General features: G+C 45.2%; 3 protein-coding genes across 6 annotated transcripts in view; all 3 read right to left on the bottom strand.

Moving 5' to 3' along the window:
- Positions 1 to 833: 833 nt before the first annotated feature.
- LOC117763751 (fibroblast growth factor 23-like) lies at positions 834 to 2408 on the bottom strand. 2 transcript variants are annotated; one of them, XR_004614209.1, is made up of 4 exons: positions 1930 to 2408; positions 1570 to 1673; positions 974 to 1471; positions 895 to 925 (listed from the first exon to the last, which is right to left on the bottom strand). XR_004614209.1 is itself a non-coding variant. In XM_034589139.1 (3 exons), exons 1-3 carry the CDS (start codon positions 2144 to 2146, stop codon positions 1073 to 1075), a joined length of 720 nt encoding a protein of 239 aa, XP_034445030.1. In that variant the 5' UTR covers positions 2147 to 2408; the 3' UTR covers positions 834 to 1072. The 2 variants fall into 2 exon arrangements, 1 of the variants encoding a protein (XP_034445030.1); XM_034589139.1 differs by having other exon boundaries at positions 834 to 1471.
- A 3311-nt stretch (positions 2409 to 5719) lies between these two features.
- On the bottom strand, positions 5720 to 11698 carry LOC117763752 (fibroblast growth factor 6-like). 2 transcript variants are annotated; one of them, XR_004614210.1, is made up of 4 exons: positions 11055 to 11698; positions 10273 to 10380; positions 6219 to 7887; positions 5720 to 6176 (listed from the first exon to the last, which is right to left on the bottom strand). XR_004614210.1 is itself a non-coding variant. In XM_034589140.1 (3 exons), exons 1-3 carry the CDS (start codon positions 11395 to 11397, stop codon positions 7711 to 7713), a joined length of 624 nt encoding a protein of 207 aa, XP_034445031.1. In that variant the 5' UTR covers positions 11398 to 11698; the 3' UTR covers positions 7701 to 7710. The 2 variants fall into 2 exon arrangements, 1 of the variants encoding a protein (XP_034445031.1); XM_034589140.1 differs by lacking the exon at positions 5720 to 6176 and having other exon boundaries at positions 7701 to 7887; positions 10277 to 10380.
- A 2794-nt stretch (positions 11699 to 14492) lies between these two features.
- The window catches only part of LOC117763748 (solute carrier family 45 member 3), a 31165-nt gene continuing 26204 nt past the window's right edge, over positions 14493 to 19453 (bottom strand). For both annotated transcript variants that reach the window (XM_034589132.1, XM_034589133.1), the window contains exons 5-6: positions 16262 to 16527; positions 14493 to 16170 (exon numbers count right to left, since the gene is read on the bottom strand). In XM_034589132.1, coding sequence (XP_034445023.1) covers positions 15733 to 16170; positions 16262 to 16527 — 704 coding nt within the window. In that variant the 3' untranslated portion in view covers positions 14493 to 15732. The remainder of the gene's footprint in view (positions 16171 to 16261; positions 16528 to 19453) is intronic.

The following is a 19453-nucleotide window of genomic DNA, read 5'->3' as shown; positions in this document are numbered from 1 at the left end:
AACATATCTAACATGAATATTTCACATCAGTAAACATGCTTCTTCATTTACATTGTCTACAGTTATTGGAAACTCATTAGTTCATCTGGACAATATTGGTCCAGGTCTAATATTTACCAATTGCATAACCAATAGGTTGTGTGTATAGAAGTCATGTGATTTATTTTTGAATTGTTGGAGGGAAAAAGCCTTTTGCAGCCGTTTGAAGTTTGGTGCAGTTCTCAGTGTTTGAGGCCTCAAACATTTCAAAAGTTTATCTCCAATAATTCAAATGATAAAATGCTCATTCACCCCAATAAACCTTCACCAGCAATTTAAAGAAGATGTGAACGAGGAGAGAAAAAGACCCACTTTCATTAGTTTGTCATTGTGGGGACGCAAAAATACAAATAAATAGACAATCCACAGAATAGATGTTTATTTTTCCGTATTAGAAATAAGACAACATGAAATATATAAATAATAAAACAGTAGAACTAGGGTCATTTAACACGTTTCAATAAATAAATATATTTTTATTACTGCGACTGTTGGTGTCCGGCACCTGATATAATTGGATCCAACAATATGCACTGGTTGTTTTTTCTTTTCTTTTTTTTCTGTATAAAAATTCATAATTACTTACAGATTATACTTTTTTTTTTACATATGCAAAATAAACATTGGCCCACATCTGATCCGGGGTTTAAAGCTCACCCCACCTAAGAGGTTAAAGGACGACAGGCCACTGGACCAAACTCGTCCCGTGATTATGTCGAATGTTGTCTGCTATTCAAACAGTGATGTAACAGGGTTTGAGTCCATTCGCTCGTGGAAAAGCTCCAGGAAAAAAAACACAACTCAAGGGTTTGATGAAACTCTTTGTCTTTTCTCAGAAGCTGTGAAATATTGACTTCTCTTGAAATGACCTCTAACGTGGGCCCGACTCCAGCGGTCGTCTGCCGGTCGTCACGTGGCTCTGACGCTGCAGGACGAGCCATCTACCGACGTCCATCACGCAAACAAACAACAATCATAACGACCTGCACCCCCCCCCCCCTCCTGATTCAGTCACTTGATGAAGTTCAGTGTCTCAGTCTTGCTCGGGCCGGTCTGCGATGTTGGTCTTGACGGGACTGACGGGCCCGTTGTGTTGCAGGACCCTCAGGGGGTCGTCGCAGGAGGTGATGGTCTCCTTGGACACGGCCCCGGCCTGGTCCGGCTCAGGCTGCCCCAGAGACATCTCCTTGTGGTCTTTGGCAGAAGGGTCGGGAGGCGAGTGTGTTCTCAACGGATCGGAGGGGTTCACCTCCTCGCTCCTCCTCTGTCTCCTCCCCGAGGGACCCAGGAGCGTCCCCAGCTGCACCGAGGAGGCCTCAGCCCCCTGCGGTTTGAGCAGCTTGCCGCCGGTTGCAGAGTAAAACACGTCCCGGGGGTTTGTCAGGTCCAACCAGATGCGCTGGAAGAGGCAATCTGCTTGGTCCTTCTGCCTCTGTTTGGTAGAAGCAGACAAATGCAGTATATTTACAAACCGTTTTTTCCCCCTGCAGCCATATTTCACTTCAAGAGCATTGTGAGATGACCACTCACAGAGACGTGCAGCTCTCCCTCCAGGTCCACACAGAGGAACCGTTTTCTCCTCAAATCAAATATTGACACAAAGTTGCTTGTGTCTGTTCTCACTGGCAAAACAACTGAAAGAAAACAGGTTCACATGTGACACTGTTAGTAATAAAAGAGAAAAACTGTGTCACTGATATTTCTATACGACTCTTTATATATAATGAGAGAAGGTTTAGAAAAGTTTCAGAAACTTTTAGAACATGTGTAAAGCATGATATTGCTCTGAGAAATGAACTGGATAAAAATTGAATTCATTTAATATCGATCAGTCTTTTCATTTTCTCAGAGCAATGAAGTCATTTTGAGTGAAATGGACCCAGCACTCACCCAGGGACTCTCTGTGAACGCCTCTTTTCATTGATCCACTGAGGTCTATGTGGAGCCGAGCCGGACCAGCCGGCGGGTCTGTGCGTGTCCCCCTGTGCTCGCTGCTCTGCCGGCGGTGTGGTCGCTGCTCGGGCGAGTCCCGGGGCCTCGGTCTACAATCCACCAGTACAGACACATGTACGGCTGTCAGGAGGAGTGAGAGGAGCGCCGGGTGCATGGTCAGCCGGGATGCTGGGCTCGCTGTACTCTTGGCTGCAGCAGAGCAAGTGTTCGGGATGGTTGTGTCTGTGTGTGTGTGTGTGTGTGTGCGTGCGGGCAGATAGTGGAGGAGGAGGAGAAAGTCCAACAGGTCTATTTAAGCACAGGGTCAATAAACTGGCTAACTCATTGACCAAATGACCGAGAGCCTGTTTATCCGTGGTTAAGGGTTGCCTGCGTGCAGATTCTTCCAAGCTCAAACCACTGAGACACAATCTGATTAGTCATTGCTCTGATTGGCACCTGCACATTCAAATATACTTCTTTCTCTGCCAAGATGGAAGCATCGAATTTACACCTCTTTGTTCAAACCCTTAAAAAAATACATCTGAAACAAAGATTAAACTTGTAAGGAGTCTGGAGAAGAAGGAGGAGGAGGAGGAGGAGGAGGAGGAGGAGGAGGAGGAGGCAGAAGATGTGAGAGGATGATGGAGATGGTTTATCATCAAGAGAAAGAAGTGAACAAACCTTAAATTAATGAAGCTTCTTGGAATTAGAAAATAGAAAACCCAACTGTGATCAATGCCACAGGCCGGAAAACGACATGTGTACATTAGAGGGATGAATCACTTGGTGCGTGTGTCACAGTTTGCTCACGGATGTCCAAGCTGAGTGACTCATAACTTGCTTATTAATTAATTGTCCACACTTCCGCCGCCTCTCCCTTCCGGTCACTGATGTGCACGTCCTGACCTCACTGTCCCTCTGACGACTCTTTATTTAAGTCCCTGAAAAGTTGACATTCTGTGACGTAAGACTTTACTCCACGGCAACAACATCCAAGCAACACATTCAAGTGCAGTACGAGGTTTTTATAAACTGTTCGTGGCACATTCCTGAGAAGCTGCGAGGGCAACTTGTGATGGTTTATATTTACAGTCTGGACGTGAATCGGTATTTAGAGAAGCTGTGAAAATGTAAACGCCTACTGCAGCGCATATTAATGACCAGGGGCTTAACTGGAAATGTTGAGCCCCATCACACGAGGAAGAAGTGTTAAGGCGGCAGCAGCAATATTTTATTTATTGATGAGGACAGGCAGCAGTGACTGGAATGAGGGGGCATCACTTTATTTTGAAGGTCTCCTGTTGTTTCTTAAAATCAGGCGTTTAAATCCAATATTCATTTTCATTCCTCATCAAATCTTATTTCTACAGCTCATATTCACAAATCACAATTTGGTCTAATAGGGATTAAACGTCTGAACAACATGTGACATCCTTTGTTCTTCACCCTCGACAAACGTCCATGCATCATGTTTGTATTGTTGAAAACTTTATTCTTCATATTGACTTAGTTTTTGTTAATCACGTGCAAACTGTACTCAGACTTATTCTGTCACTCTGCTGCTTTAGCATTTCATTCAAATTCATTTATTTGAATTGCACTGATTAAACAGACTCTTTATATCTGTAATTGCTTAAAGTATTTAAACTCTGTAGAAATCCATGTTTCCACTAATTCTGTTTCCAGCTACATTTGCTTTCACTGCAAACGTCGCTGTCGTACTGTACATGCTGAGTCTCACCAGTAGAGGGCGCCACACACCAGCTCATCCTCTGGAGGTGAGACATCTTCTCTCCAGCTCATCGTTTCTCTCCGGTCTGTGTCACTCAGGGTCGAGACTCGAACATGTGACTTTAAAGCAGGAAATAACAACAGCTTTTACAAAACCTCTTTAATTATCATCTCAGGAATACAGTTGACTGCTGTGCACAGCACATACGTACAAAAATAAAAGGAAAACCATTTGCAATATAGTATTTTACTTACTCGTCATCATATTTTTTTTCAGAAACAAAATGATTGGAGAAGTCTGTTGTTTCAAACTAATTTACAATCATTTCAATAATCGGAACTAAGGCAGAAGGTGAGGTATATGTTAAAAAAGAGGAGGGGGACTCAGAGGAAGCACTCTCCCCTCAGTGCAGGAATAGAAAACTGAGAGAGAAACACAAAGGCTGCTGGCACACAGGGACACACACACACACACACACACAATCACAGACACACACACACACAGATCCTCCCACAGACCTCCAGTTCCCTGTGAACCAACACATTTTAAAACCAGCTGAACAGGTATGATGAGCACAAATGGCAAAATCCAGACACTGGATCCTTAATCAAAAAGTGGTGACACATACCTCGTCCATTCAGAACTCCACATGCATGATGGGGGGGGGGGATTAAGGAAGTAAAGGTTCATGTAGAAAAGATGACATTTTTACTTCACCGTTAACGATGCACCTTCTCTCAGTCGCTGCTGAATCACATCATACGACCTTTTTCTGTTTTTCTGCCGAAATAACATCATGCAAAAGCTGCGGAGCTCGTCGTGTGACCTTCAGACGTTCAGTTCTCGAGCTCTCAAGCGGATCTAAGCTACGCTGCTGCAGGTGTAAACAATATCAACGTTCATTTCACACAGTACCATTGCATCTCTCACGTCTGGAGGAGCCACTGGGACTTTGCCATTTCACCATTGTTGTGCTGACAGTGTCCTCTGAAACATAATAAATCAAATAAATAGACAGTAGTCGACACCGACTTGTCATCACCGCAGGAAGGTGTGATCTCGTGTGTCGTCTTGTTGTGATGACAGCGTCGCGAAGGGGGAAACAGCATCTTCCCCCTGCTCAGTAAATTGCACTCAGTTTTAATAAAACTGCACCTTTTTGTACATTTTGACAAATCAGCCCCAAAAATGTTTTAATAAAAACTTCTCCGACCGATTCTTCAGTGCTGTGATATCGACCCAGAAAAACCTCCAGGTGACGTGATGAAGGCTGATCAGTCAGAATGAGTGATAACATGCTCGAGGCCCCAAAAAGACAAAAGAGAAAATCCCTCAAAACACAAATGATCAGTGCTCAAAAAGAAAAATCTACAAACATCACAAAAACATCCTGGTGGTGTCAGGTCGTTCTCTTGAATCACAGTATTCACACAATGTTCACTCGAGTGTCCTTTGTCCTGGAAGCGTTTGATTCTTGTTTGTTTTTTATTACGTGGCCTTTTAGCTCCATTCACCAGCAGCTCAAACCACAGCTTCTGAGTTCACATCCCCATCCACCGAATTGATCTGATACCATCTTCACTGTTGCGTTGGCAGAGACGTAACATGACAAGACTCACACACACTCACCACACACACACACCATCACCAGACAACTGCACAATCGTCTCTGCTACTACACGGAGGCTGGAGCTTAAAGGGCGTAAACCATCGCTCACTGTGTCAGTTACAGTGATGTCAGACCGGGCATGAGGTAAAACACTGTGGGATAAGACGGGAGCTGTATCTGACAGAATCTTGCTACTTTTTCTAAAACATATTTCACCAAGCTGGCCTGGACCGGTTCTTTGCTATTTACAGTAGAGTATTGCAGGTCAAGTCGTGAAATTTCAAAATAAAAGTCAAGATCACCTCATTTCAGCATCACAAACACACAAACCCCCCCCTCTACAGTGCACATTAAAGACAACTCTTGCCGAGCTCCTCAAAGTTATAAGTGGTTAAAGATGGACCTACATCTCCGACCTTGGTACAAACGTTGCTCAGACGAATGGGAACAAGAATCCCGTGGCCCCTGCGCTCACTGTGTGACATCAATAGACGAGGGGCCCACAGGTCTTACGCTCGGGTATTTGAACCACGCATGATCCGCATCCTTGGCAAGTTACACAAACAACGAGCGCCACATGCTTGAATCCCGAGTCCGCTGTGCCTCATCGCTATCTTCAACTCTGCCAGCCCTTTGCCCTCCTCCCCTCCCGCCCCTCCCCTCCCCCCCTCGTCTCCACACTGGAACACTACAGTCTGACAGAGAAGCGCAGGCAGGGCTTTGAATTCAAGTATGATTGGCTGCAGACATCAATCCTGAAGGAACATCTTCCTGTGACCCTTTGGTTCACGGCTTTTTGCAACATCGCTCATATTCTTTCACGAGACGCCTCGGGGACCAAACTGGATGATGCACCAAACGCTTAAAAGTCTGGGATTCAATAATCACCTCAAATCATCTGACAGTTCCCTGAAGTTTTGTTCACAAATCCTGGGATCATGAACTCTCTCAAAAAACTAAACCGTCTTATTTACAGTGAACTGACTAATCAATGACGTCCACTAAGTTGTGCATGAGCTCATCATCGTAAGTGCCAAATATCATCAAACCCCTGTGAAGAGTCAGGGCCCGGTCGCAGGTCAAAGTTCACCAAAGTTGAACTTCTCCACAGGAAGCACATGTTCGAAGGTTCGCCACTGAAACATTTGGGTACGTTCTATAAAGTCAATATTTTCAAAAAACAGATTCTTTAAATCAGTGTGAACCATCAGCAACAAAACGTCAACGACAGACCAGACGCACCAGCTCAGTTTGAACAGAGGGAGAACGACACACACACACACACACACACGGAGGACACGTCTCTTCAGTGTCTGGTCTCTGATATTCTGCTACACAGACACCCCCGATTAAAGACGACCCCCCCCCACCCCCCACCCCTCAAACTAAACAGCTCCTAAACTGAGCAAATCCACAAACATACTTAAAAACAAATTCAAGCCCACACATACAGCACACACACACATTTGTGAAAGTAAAACCTGGGATTGTCGAAGCTCCCTTGGACATGATGTTGGGGGGTGGGGGGGGTATTTGAGTGCTCTAAATCCAGCCTTCCATATTAACAAGAGGCTCCACTGGGTCCTGTGCAGCATAGAGTCTCCATTACTTAATTGATCTAATTATGGAAAGAAAATAAAGCGGAGAAACCTCTGGCCCTCTAGGAATTGGGCCGGCGGTGTCTCTGTGAGCGATGACTTGCGTTTCACTCCTATTTCTGACCCGAGCACCACGTCTCTCTCTCGCATGCAAGGGGTGAGGGGGCCGCAAGTAGGAATTCAAGGCACCGCCTCCTCATGACAAAGCAAGAAAAACAACCGCCCATATTTTTGGCAAGTGCACGAGTTGCCCCTGACAGCGACGGACACAATCCAACGGGGAAATGTCCCAAGTTCTTGACGGATGACAACAAAAATATTTCTTTATCGAAAAACACAAAAAATCTGTAGAAAGTTCATGCACACGTCTTCCTTCTTCTTCTTCCTTCTTCTTCTTCCTCTTCTTCTTCTTCCTCTCCTCCCTCTTGCTCTCAGGATATGGTACTTTGAGGTAATAACGTATCCGCTTCATTTCCAAAAAGGAGGACCTGTCGTCCCCTGACACTCAGCACTCCAGCACCCAAAGGAGACCGAGGGGACAGATGACGCCTCTCCGTCTCCGTCACGTCACAAAAATGATGAAAATCATAAAAGCAGCAAAGAATGGCATTTCCATAGTTTTCCTAATACAAAGTCAGCTACCCAAATATACATATAAAGTTTGAATAAATACTATCAGATATAGTTGTATTTCTTTCTTGTACAGTCCGCTTTGTCTTTGTACGTATGCGGTGTTCGTGTTACCTGGGAAATAATCCACATGTGCAAATCAGTTTGTTATTGCCAGTTTTTGCTCGTCATATTCGGGGTAGGAAGTGCGTCACAGTCATGGCCGTGGTGGCCTTGTTGCCCCTCTTCACGCGGCCGTGCTTGCTCAGTGCTATGTAGGAGCCTCTGTAGACCAGAGACTCGTAGGCGTTGTAGTTGTTCGCGAGCAGGCTCTCCTTGAACTTGCACTCGTCGTGGAAGAATGTCTGTGAGGAGACAAAGAGAGCAGACGTCAGGTTAGTGAACAGGCTGACGCTTTGATGAGAAAACAGTCAGAGGCTCTTTGAAAAAGATTCTGAGAGATGCACAAAAATAAAGAGATATATTTAGATGAGACACGAGTGAACACGGTGATAATGTAGAGTTCTTTGTTCTGACTGCTCAAAAGACATCAACTGTTCTGATCATCCAATAAATCTGCTGATATTTAGCAAAGAAATGATTCTTATTTACAGAAAAACACACTGAACATAAAAGAATAGTTTCATATTTAGGAGAATACGCTTAGAATTAGAGATGATATGCTTCTCATTAGGGAATAACAAAAAATCTCCAATTCTGATTAATCAGCCAACGTGTATATATATTTAAAAATTGCCAATTATTCTTTATCAAACCTTTATGACGAAGAAAAGTAGTTACTTTGCCGTAGGAAACAGCTGCATTAAAATGTTAAAAAACATTCTGGCTACCACCAGGTCCAAACCTTTCTTTGAATAATGAGCCGTCCCACACATATAACCACAACTTATTATTTATTTTTACCTTTGGACAGAACCAGACTAGTTTTCCCACTTGTTTCTAACAGTTCCCTGACTCTCATCTGCAAGAAGAGCACACAACTGTTTATTCTGAAAATGTCAAACTTCAAACCAAACCCTAAAGAAACAGACGTTATCAGGAGGAGTTCAGGTACAAGAGCAACACTAACATCTGGTCTCTGCTTCCCACATCAAGTCCCTTTATATTCCAAAGCTTCTAAATATCTGCCGGTATAAAAACATTACGACTGCTGAGCTGACTCACACAGCGCGCAGCAGCAAAAACTGTCCATCAGAGAGCATTTGGCCTAATTCAATCTCTTATCAGATCACCGGCCGGCCTGCGAGCTAACGCTTCATCACTCATGACCAGATAACAGACTCACATTCAGTCTGTCAGATATGTCGGCCACAGCGAGATAAGCAGCGGCCACGTGTCAGCGCTGCTAAACACGACGTTTCCTCCGCCCACTGAAACCCGACATTCATATACTAACAGCTGCAGTCGCTCTGGAAGAAAACTACGTCCAAAGTTTATCTCCGGTGATTCTACAAAGAAACTTCTATCTTTGTGGATCTAAGACTTCAAGTTCAACTTTAAGAAATGTGTTATTTCAAACCATGAAACATTACAGTTGATCTCAAACCACCGGGGTTATGTTCTCACCCCTGGGTCTTCGTTGGATGGTTTGTCAGTTTGTGAACATGATTACTCAAAAACTACTGAATGGATTTCCACCAAACTTGGTGGAGCGATTGGACGTAGGTCCACAGAGAATCCATTTAATCCGGTTCAGGGGTCGGATCCAGGAATTCTTTCGTCACTTTCCGTAACATTGCAAGACTTTTCAACATTTCCACCATTTACCCAGAGAATAATTAATGGATCTCGATGAAAACAATCTGACATATTGAAACATCCAACACATTCAGCAGCAGGATGAAGTTTCAGCCTTTGGGAACTTGAATTCATCCAATAAGACGGCAAATTTTGTGGAAGACTCTGTCGTAGTTGTATTGTCATTATAACTCTTCTGAGAGTTGTCACAGTTGTTAACAGGGTTACTGTCTGTATTCAAACCAATAAAACTTAATGCAGCGACAAATACCTGTCAGTTATAGATGTGTGGGGACAACTGTAAACAGTAGGAATATGTACGTTTGAGTTATTGGAGGGTTGTTGTTGGACATTAACGACTCTGACTATTCTAACTGTGTGTGTATGTGCACACGGGTCCTGTCAAACAAACATGACACTATAGCATTAGATCTAAATGCACCTGTCATACTTCAGTGTCAGGTGGTTGGACGGAGGCCTGTGGGTGCTGGTGACATGTGAGTGCAGCTCAGTGTTGGATGTGCTCAATGAGCCCTTTGCCATTATGATCGATTTCCTTCTCTGCTGACAGATTTATTTGCTTCAGGGGGGTTTTCCCCTCTCTCTCTCTCTCTCTATCTCTCCCCCCCTCCTCTCTCTCTCTCTCCACACACACACACTGGACCTCACTACAGGCGCGTGCGGTTCAAACCCTTGCATCTGTTCCCCTCATCATTATTTACCCACAGGCCACCACGGCCGTGCGCACACGCTTTAAATAGAGCCTCAGAATTTCCCTCTGAAATTAAAATGTATGGATTTTCTCGCAGCGCGTAATGGTCAGATCCCCCCCACCCCCCCACCTCGCTGCTAACAGATGGAGCAGGAGTCCCATCCTCAAAAAAAAAAAATATATAGACATGGCACCCAAATGAAACACAAGCAGCTCCAGGCTGTGTCCTATTTTCTGCCTCCTGTTATTTGCTGGACAATAAAGGAAATACTGTGCATACCTACCGTTCCGTATAACCTCCCCCGGCTGTTCATTGCGACGAACAGCTCGCTCCTCACCCCGTAGAGGCTCACCACCCCTCGCTCCACCGTGGAGATCTCTATCAGAGCTGTGGGGGGGACAAAGACAGTCACATTAGAGTCATAGTAATAATAATAATAATTAAACACTGACCCTGGCTGATTGTTTCCTGCAGAGCCATCGTGCTCTCTGGGTGTAACCTTGCGGATCCTTGCGCACAGCGCGCAGAGCCTTTGTTCCGCATCCTTCCCCCCCATCTCCGCACGTCAGGTGCGCGTCAATTGAAAGCGCAATCCTGTGGCTATTTGGCAATTAATGTGCGTTGACGTGCACGGCCACTGGTCTCTGGACCGCCCTCACAGGAGAGGAGGATGGGGGGGGGGCTGCTGCTGCTGCTGCTGCGTAAAAATAAGTTGTGTCTAAAAGCGTCCATACATTCATGTCATGGTTGAGCTCTGGGGGGGGGGGGGGGGGGGGGGGGGGGGGGGGGGGAGGAGGGGGGGGGGGAGGTGGGTGAGGGGTGTTAAGTGCTGATGGATACTTGTTTTAATAGATTTGTCTTTTGCAGTGGGAGAAATCCAGCTCCCCCCACCCCCCCAGAGAAGGATGATCATGCAGGTTAATAGAGGGGATGCTCATCACACTCATGCGTATTGACCCTGCCTCTCTCTCCCTCTCTCTCCCTCTCTCCCCCCCTCTCCCTCTCTCTCTCTCTCTCTCTCATGGATATTGCATTAACATCGGTGGAGGTGTAGAACTCACTGTACTGGTTTTCATTATGTGCACCGTTAATCCTGCCGTCGGGGAGCACCTGCAGGTGAAACCCGATGCCCACGTTGCAGTAGAGCCTCCGCACCCTCTTGATGCCCAGCAGGTAGTCCGTCTCCCAGTTCTGCTCGGGCTTCTCCCCGGAGATCCCCAGCACCGAGCGGGAGAACAGGGTCTCCCAGCGCGTCTCCACCGAGGTGGCGTTCGTCCTGCCCGGTAGTGGGTACGCCGACACGACCCCCAGCAGAAAGCCCAGGAGAAGCGCCGCGGCCGGCGTCCGGTGCGGCGTGCCGGCCTCGCAGGACATACTGACGCGGAACCTTTGCGCAACGGCCATCCGGTTTACCTCCGGACCACGTGGTGGAAATTAATGACCCTAAAAATACCGCTCCTCTTGTTTTGCTTCCTTCGGCATGCCGGCGGGTTATTCTGGGAGCGCGGCGCGGGGCTGCGGGCGTGAGACGCGAGCCCCGGTGCGGAGGAGGAGAGGAGACGGGAGAGTGCGCGGCAGAGCTGGAGGTGATGGTGATGGTGATGTCGGTGATTACCATGTTTCGCAGCTCCTCCGCGCCTCTCTCTCCTCACACACACGCTCTCTCCTTCTCTCTCTCTCTTTTCTTCCTCCTCTTCTTCTTCTTCTTCTTCTTCTTCGTCCCCCTCTCCTGGCAAGAGTTGAGAATGAATCCGTCACCACTCACCGAATAACCCGGGTTCACCCGTGCCAGGGATAACGCATCCCATCCCATGACATCATGCTGACTCCGCCGCCGGGATAACACAAGGGGAGAGGGAAGGTGCTGACAGCAGGGAAACAGCAAGTGTGTGGAGAGTTGGGGGGGGAATCGGCTGCTGTCACTGCCGGACTGGAGGAGGGAGGGAGAGCTTATTGGTGGCGTTCAGCGGCCGTGGGACGCGATGGGGACGCTCCCAAATTGGGTCGGTGGTCATATGTCTGTCAGGCCGCTTCCTTATTTAGAAGGAAGGTGTAAAAACAGGCCCACTTGTCACCGGAGACAAGTGGGCCGCGGCTCTGCGGCGACGTTCAGGAACTTTCCCCCTAAAAACCGGCGTTTTTCTGCTCCGGGAAAAAACACAAGATCACACCTCGGCCGGGACACGTGAGCCGGCGGAGCGTCAGGAGGCAAAGATCAGGGTTCAGGACCTCGGTGTCGGCCGGCATCCGCCCTGCTGACGTGTCCTTGAGCATGACATGAGTCCCCCGCCCCCCCACCCCCTCCTCGGAGGCCCCGAGTGGCATTCTAATAAAGTATCATGTTTTTATAGGCGCACTGTAACCCCTGCATTTCCCCAATGGTGGATTCGTGAGGAGTGCGAGGAGCAAACTGGAGAGGCTCGTCATGGAATGGCACACATTGTCCGCGTGCCATTCCCTGCAACATGAAAGCCTATCGTCTTTTCCATGTAATAGATAATGCCACCAGCAGCATGCCCATGCGTCAGCGGGGCCGGTGCAGTTGCGCACCAGCAGCAGTTTCTCCAGTTACCCAACATCTCCAAAGGATGGCACCATTTCCAAGGTCTTAAGACACTGGGCAGCCGTCTCTCCTCAGGAGCCTCAGACCGACCTGCATCGACCTCTTCATCCCTGGGCCCTTCACTCAGGCCCCTGCTCGAGACTGACCTTTAATAAACCTCTGAAATTACAGGGTCCATATGAATAATCTTGGTAAAACTTGTGAGATTTCTGCAGAGGTTGTGGAGCGGCTGTCATTTGGGGGGCTGCACATCCACTAACCAGAGGGTCAGTGGTTTGATCCCAGTCTGGCGGATTCCTCCAGCTAAAGTGCCCTTGGGCAAGATAAAGAATGGATGCACTGTATGGATGTGTGTGTGAATGGGTGAATGGAAAAACTGTACCGTGAAGTGGACATTTTATCTTGCAGACCACTCATAAATATCAAGAGTCTGATCAAAATACATGTCAGACTGAATGATTGACAATTATCTGAACCAGATCTACTGACATCTTTATGTAATATTTAGTTCGAAAGTAAAATAATGACGAATAACAAATGTCGCTCTCAGGAGAATACAAGGACAACATCTCATTGACAATGCAGCTCTTTTATTTTGTATAAAAATCTATTTGGTAACTGCATATTTATACACAACATGATCGTATAATGAAAATGAAATACAACTTTTTTGTTATGGCTGAATGCATTTATGACAATAACACAAAATAACCTGATTAATCACATCAGAATATGTCGATTTCTGGCCTTAGACAGTTATTTTTTTTTTAAATCTTAAATCAAATAGAACATTTGTTTTAGAAGAGCAGGGACTGAAAACACCTTCACCTACAGTGAGCGTGTGTGAAGTGTGTATCCGTTAAACAATAAATCTCTGATAAGAAGAAACAAGTGGTTAAATAATTCCCAGATAAAGCAGGATTGACACAATGACGAGGTTTCTTGTTTGCGGCAGAAAAGAAAAAAAGGAAGCAAACATCTGAGACCTGGTTGAAGACCACAGGTGGAAGTTTTCTGCAGCTGATTCGACGCGTACGTGACAGCAGACACCAGCAGTGATGTAACCAAAGCTACAGGATAAAGAGGGGGGTCATGTTAAATTAAATTATAGTCGAGGATGATTCTATACCAACATCTATACAAATAATTTATCTCTTTCACAGAAACAGCCTTCACCCTCGCACCTACGAAAGATGCCACAGAGGCCAATAGCTTAATTTCCGAGCTATTTTGTAAGAAAAGCATAATAAATAAAAATATATGTACAAAAATGTTTGAGAAAATGTACAGGCACTTGTACAACAACCGTTTTTTTCTTACACTTCAGCTACTGCGAGGCAACGTTTTCCTGTGCGTTTTAGAGGGGGAGAGGCGAATTATCGTTATTATTTTCTAAGTGTTTCAACTCAGCGGTGGCGTCAACATGACAAAACAAATCCTCTGCTGTTTTTACTCCGCCCCCTGCTGAGCGCACCTCGGGGCAATAAGATCCTTCAGGACTGTTTGAATCTGCTGAACTGAACTCACCACACAGCCCGGATACAAAAGGCTCGAATGAACTCACGCACCAGTTGTAACACAAGCGCAGTGTTTGCGTCAACTGGCCGGTTTGAAAAAGCTCAATAAGGCCACGACACATTATAACATAGAGCTTCACATTATTATAACCAAATGTGGAAAGAACTGCACAGGCTCCAGTCCTAATAAATTTGCCTCGCACTTAAATAATTGTAATTTTACTTTCTCACTGTTTGTCCTCCATGTTTTAAACACACACACACACACACACACACACACACACACACACACACACACACATACACAAAGACAGACACACACACAGACACACACGCTAACTCCAGCTTGGCCTTCAGCCCACCAATGCCTCCCCTCACAGTATTTTCAGTGACCGAATGTTTCCATTCGCTGCCGGACGTTTTTTGGTCTTTTCAAGAATAGAGCGACCTCCTCTCAGACATCACTCTTCATCTTTTACTGTTTACACACAACATTACACTACAAGGCCGCAGATAGACTTCCTGTTTGAGCACAAGTATGCGTAGACAACTAGATGTGTCGTAAACACATTTGTTCACAGAGTATTCTACTGAAGGGCACAGCACAGAACTCAGACTTTATAGAACTACCGGATATGCGTGTGGACACTGGAGGTCACGTACTGGCCCTACGCTGCCCTGTCGGACGTGAAGTGTTAATGTGTGGGGACGTGCACAATCGATGCACCAAACAGACTCAGCCATGATGCGTACGCGTAGTTCAAAGCAAGTTTATCTCTGGCCAGGGACCATGTGGACTTCATAGATTGTCATTTGAGAGAACATAACGACACGTGGAGGTTTAGGCAGCGGGGAAAGTGGCACGATGACCGAATGGGAAACCAGAACATACCTGAGTCCTGATCAGAAGGATCAGGAGGAGCGGTCGGCTAAAGGAGACGACTCTTGATTATCCAGACAGAGGACGTTTGATGCAGTAAACAAATTCTTTCTCAAACCACCGCCGTCGATCACGTCACCTCAACAGGTTGCATAACTTAATTCCCATAGGGACGCACAGTAACTTTGTTTTCAAAATAGTTGCCGTAAAAACTGTTCTTTCAGTAATAGCTTACATTTAGGAGGGGGAATATAGAAGATGAGGATAGCATCAAAGTACAGCTGAATATTAAAAGCAATATTCTCCCAATTTTACACACATCAGGGTAATTTTCTCAAATCCACTGACTGAACCAAATCAGTGTTAAATACAGACTGTAATTTAAGAACTTGCGGACAGAACCATAAAACTCATAAACAGGTTAGTAGCTGTGTATCTGAGGTTGGTGAGTTCTACAGTAAATCTGGTACCTGAGGAAAATGGACAGGAGAGATGTCACAACAAAAAGGTCTTTAGGGAGATTTCTATAGAATTCAACAGTTTTCAGAACGGAGACTGTTCAGCTGGCAGGTAACGAACCCCCGGCTGTAACGAGGAATAGTTTCTATTATTAGCCACTTTCACACCCATTTCCTTTAGCTTTCATAAAAGCAAGCACACGGTCGTGGAGCAAGGCATTCTGGGAACAGTAGTGCACTGCTGAGTTCAACCCATGAAACCTGAATGATTGTTTTTGATTAGTTATGATTCAATCACTCCCACGTCTTCCGCCCTGAATCTCAGCATTTGAGGTCCTTTTGGTCAAAGACGATATGACTGGCCAGGTAGATGGCGACGGCACCGAAGATGGCGGAGCAGGCGATGTAGGCAGTGACGGACTGAGCGAACTGAACGATCATGCCCATGAAGAGGGTGGGGAAAACCTGAGAGAGGAGGAAGGTGCTGTCCAAGATGGCAAAGTCCAAACCCACGCCTCGTTTCTCGAACTCTAACTCCCCCTCGTCCTGTTCAGTGCTGCCAGAGCTGAGAGAGGAGCCGTTCTGGCTCGGTGGGGGGGGGTAGTACTCGTAAGCGTCCTGGAAGGCATTCCCGTACGGAACCCCCGTTTTGTGGTTCAGTCCACCCTCCTCTTCCACAGGGGTCAGATACACAGAGTCCCGCTTGGTTGAAATACCATTTGTGTGTATGCTTTTGGGTTTCCTTTTTGGCATAAAGACCTGAAAACGAAAGAAGAAAAGAATCGACTTATCAATGATAGTTTGTCTACACAGTAACCTTAAGTACAAAGTCTTTAGGATCTGTGTTTACCGCTTTCTCCTTGTGGTAATGGCAGGTGAGCGTGTACGGCAGAGTCTGCAGCGTGGCATACGCGTAGCCAGTGAGCGCTGCCATGACAGTGACCAGGACCACACTCTTGGACAGGCAGATGACCAGAGCAGAGAGCGTGAAGCTCACCATGCTGCTCACGTACACCCAGCGGGAGCCAAAGTGCCGAACCAAGCGACTCATGGCCAGGGAGAAGAAGGTTGAGGTAGCACACTGCAGGAACAGGCCCAGGCTGCCCATACGGATACCTGAGAGCAGAGGGAACCACACATTACAACCAGGAGGTTCACAGCTGTTACAGTGACGGAAACTCTGTCCTGTGTTTCAGAAAATATCTCATGTTCTGCCTTTGTTGCCTCCGCTAAGGAAGTTTTCACCTGCAGGCATTTGTTAGTTTGATAGTTTGTTAGCAGGATTATGCAAAAACTACCCAAATGATTTCTATGAAACTTTGTGGAGGGGTGGGGCATGACCTGAAGAAGAACCCATTACATTATGGTGTGGATACAGATCAAGGGGCAGATCAAGGAATCATTAATTTCCCAGAGAATAATTAATGGGTCTTAATGAAAAAAAAAATCGGGCATATTAAAGGCACTGATATTTATGAGTGAGTCTAATTCCGTGCAGATCCAAATAGAAATCTGGATCTACAGAATGTAAATGTAGTTTCATAAATGTTTTGGGGAGATATGTGCTCTACTGAGTTTCTTTCTATGAAGCTAAGTACAGCCACACTGATTTTTGAAGGTGACTCACATATTAGGAAGTGAAAAATGTCCAATATCGATACATTAGCTGATATATAAATATATATATATACAATTGGCCATGATTTCAAACATGTTTTTATAAAACTCTTATGACAAAAGGGAAATTGAGGTTTGACATTTTAAAGTCTAACCAAAAGCCTTATTATAAATAACTAGAAATAAAAAGAAAACACAAACACAACCAAATATATAGAACTTGAATTCAGAAAATAATCCCCGGCAAAGATCCGGTTAGAGAGTCACTCACAGAGCTGCTCAGCACGGAGACACATCACAAACATCATTAACCTTAGATAAATCCTTGAAAAACCCAAGAGGCCGGACCGTGTTTACCGAGGCGACGTGCCTCCCGGCCCCGCGTCTGGCCCGGTGAGCCAGCCAGACAACAAACGTGTGGATGAGGTCTCACCGACAGGCCGAGGCAGGAATCAAAGTTCAAACAACATCGGATGAATTCGTGTTCCTGACTGCATCAAAATATTTCATTCCCCAAATCGACGCATTAGCAGTTAAGTCAGTGACAGATTATATTTTTTTGTAGCGATGCATCATGTCTTTTTTCACAGTGCGATGTGACATTTAACTTAAGTTTATTTGATGCACCACAATAAGCTTTTGCTATTGGAGCCCCCACACTTTACACCTTTCTGTCCACTGAACTCAGACACACTACCCCTCAGCTTCTTATAAATCTTTTCCCTTTTAAAAAACGTTCTCTTTTCAAAACCCTTTGGGAATGTTTGATTGGTGTTTATTTGTTCTGTTTTTATTTGTGTTATTTCGTCCAATGTCCTTTCAACTGTTGTGTCTAGTTTATTTAATTTCTTGGTTTTATTTCTTCTTGTAAAGCATTTTGAAAAGTGCTTTATAAATCCAGTTTATTATAAGAAAAGGTATAATCAAAATTCTTGCAACTTCTACTCCTCCAGAAATAAACTTGATGTTTTTAGGCTTATAGCTGAATTTCCCTTCTTCGTTTGAACTTGACCTTTCAACTTCGAGTGGAATTTGAAAAGCAGATTTTCATCTATCGACGAAATCATACAACTCAACAGTTTTCAATAATAATGAAATCTTTCAGATGTGTATGTTAGTGCGGGATTTTGTTCACTATGGGAAATATGTTCCCACTTTTCTTGTTTATCCCCACGTTTACCCCTTAATGAAGTTTCTGAGTTGAAGTAATAATCCACGGAAGCCGGACTCACTACATGTCACTGGACTGTTTATTTATCTCAGCCCATTATCGGACTGATATCTCTGCTTGATCTCAGCGAACAGCGCGGGTCAGAAGTTCAGGAGTGGGAAAGGAGTACGTGGATCGTATTACTCTGCTGAACCCACTTTACAAACACTAGGAGAGGCTAATGAGGACTGAAATTCAAGCCCACAGAGACATGAGACTGAGTCAGAGTGTTACAGGAGAGCTGCTTCTCCGGGATGGGAAGGTGGCTGATACTGGAACACGAGCCTGAAGGGTCCTTTCTATTCAGTGCAACAGTTCCCAGAAGAAATGATCAGAAAAAGGCTTAAAACTGAGTAGAAAAGCCGGTGCAGCTGTGAAACTAGACACAAAGCAGATTACCTGCGGAGGAACATCTGCAGGCTGAATGATGTGGTTAAATAACATCCTCCGTGTTTCAAATTAAACAAACACGACTCAGACAGAGTTCAAAATTATGCGGTCCGGCCGTCTACCTGTCTTGAATGAACATGTTCTTTGTGTGCCGATTCCTTGACATTAATTCTTTGTGAGTGTGACATTCCTTATGGTCCAGCGAGCGGAGACAAGAGGAAAAGTAAAAGGTAAACAAAGTAAGGGGGAGAAAGAGTGAGGTTTTCTCCATGTTTTATTCAATGGATGGAAGGATGGATGAAAAGGAAAAAGGGGGAAAGGTGAGAAGGAACGGTTGTGAACACGGTTTAGAGGATGAGAAAACAGGTGAATACTAGCAGAAAAGGTTTGATAAAATGAGTGGGGAAGCTGAGAAGTACAAAATCAAGTAAAGAGAGATGAGGGAAAAGCGAATATACTTAATATACTTAAAAAACCTGCAACCTCTCAACATGGGGCAAGATGAACGTCCTCACATCTGTTTACTTGCTCATGTGTTGTCTATACAGCAGAGAAACAATCTTCCTGTAGCATATTTGACCTTTTTACATCACTGACACAACAGATTTGTTCAGGTTTTAACAGAAGTGTCTAAAGGTTATATTAACCTATTAGTATTGTATTTGTAAAGGTTCAGAATATACCTATACAACTGGATTAGTAGTCACTAATCCTGCTAAACAGTAGCTAGATTAGTGACAACTCTGTGAGTATTTGTTAAATTCCTCAGGTGTACAAATAGAAGGTAACACCTGAATAATATTTGATGGGCTTAATATTTACTTA

This window comes from Hippoglossus hippoglossus, chromosome 6 (assembly GCF_009819705.1).
Source record: "Hippoglossus hippoglossus isolate fHipHip1 chromosome 6, fHipHip1.pri, whole genome shotgun sequence".
Lineage (NCBI taxonomy): Eukaryota > Metazoa > Chordata > Actinopteri > Pleuronectiformes > Pleuronectidae > Hippoglossus > Hippoglossus hippoglossus.
The sequence above is the reverse complement of the archived record's forward strand: the minus strand, read 5'-3'. Positions and strand labels throughout refer to the sequence as shown.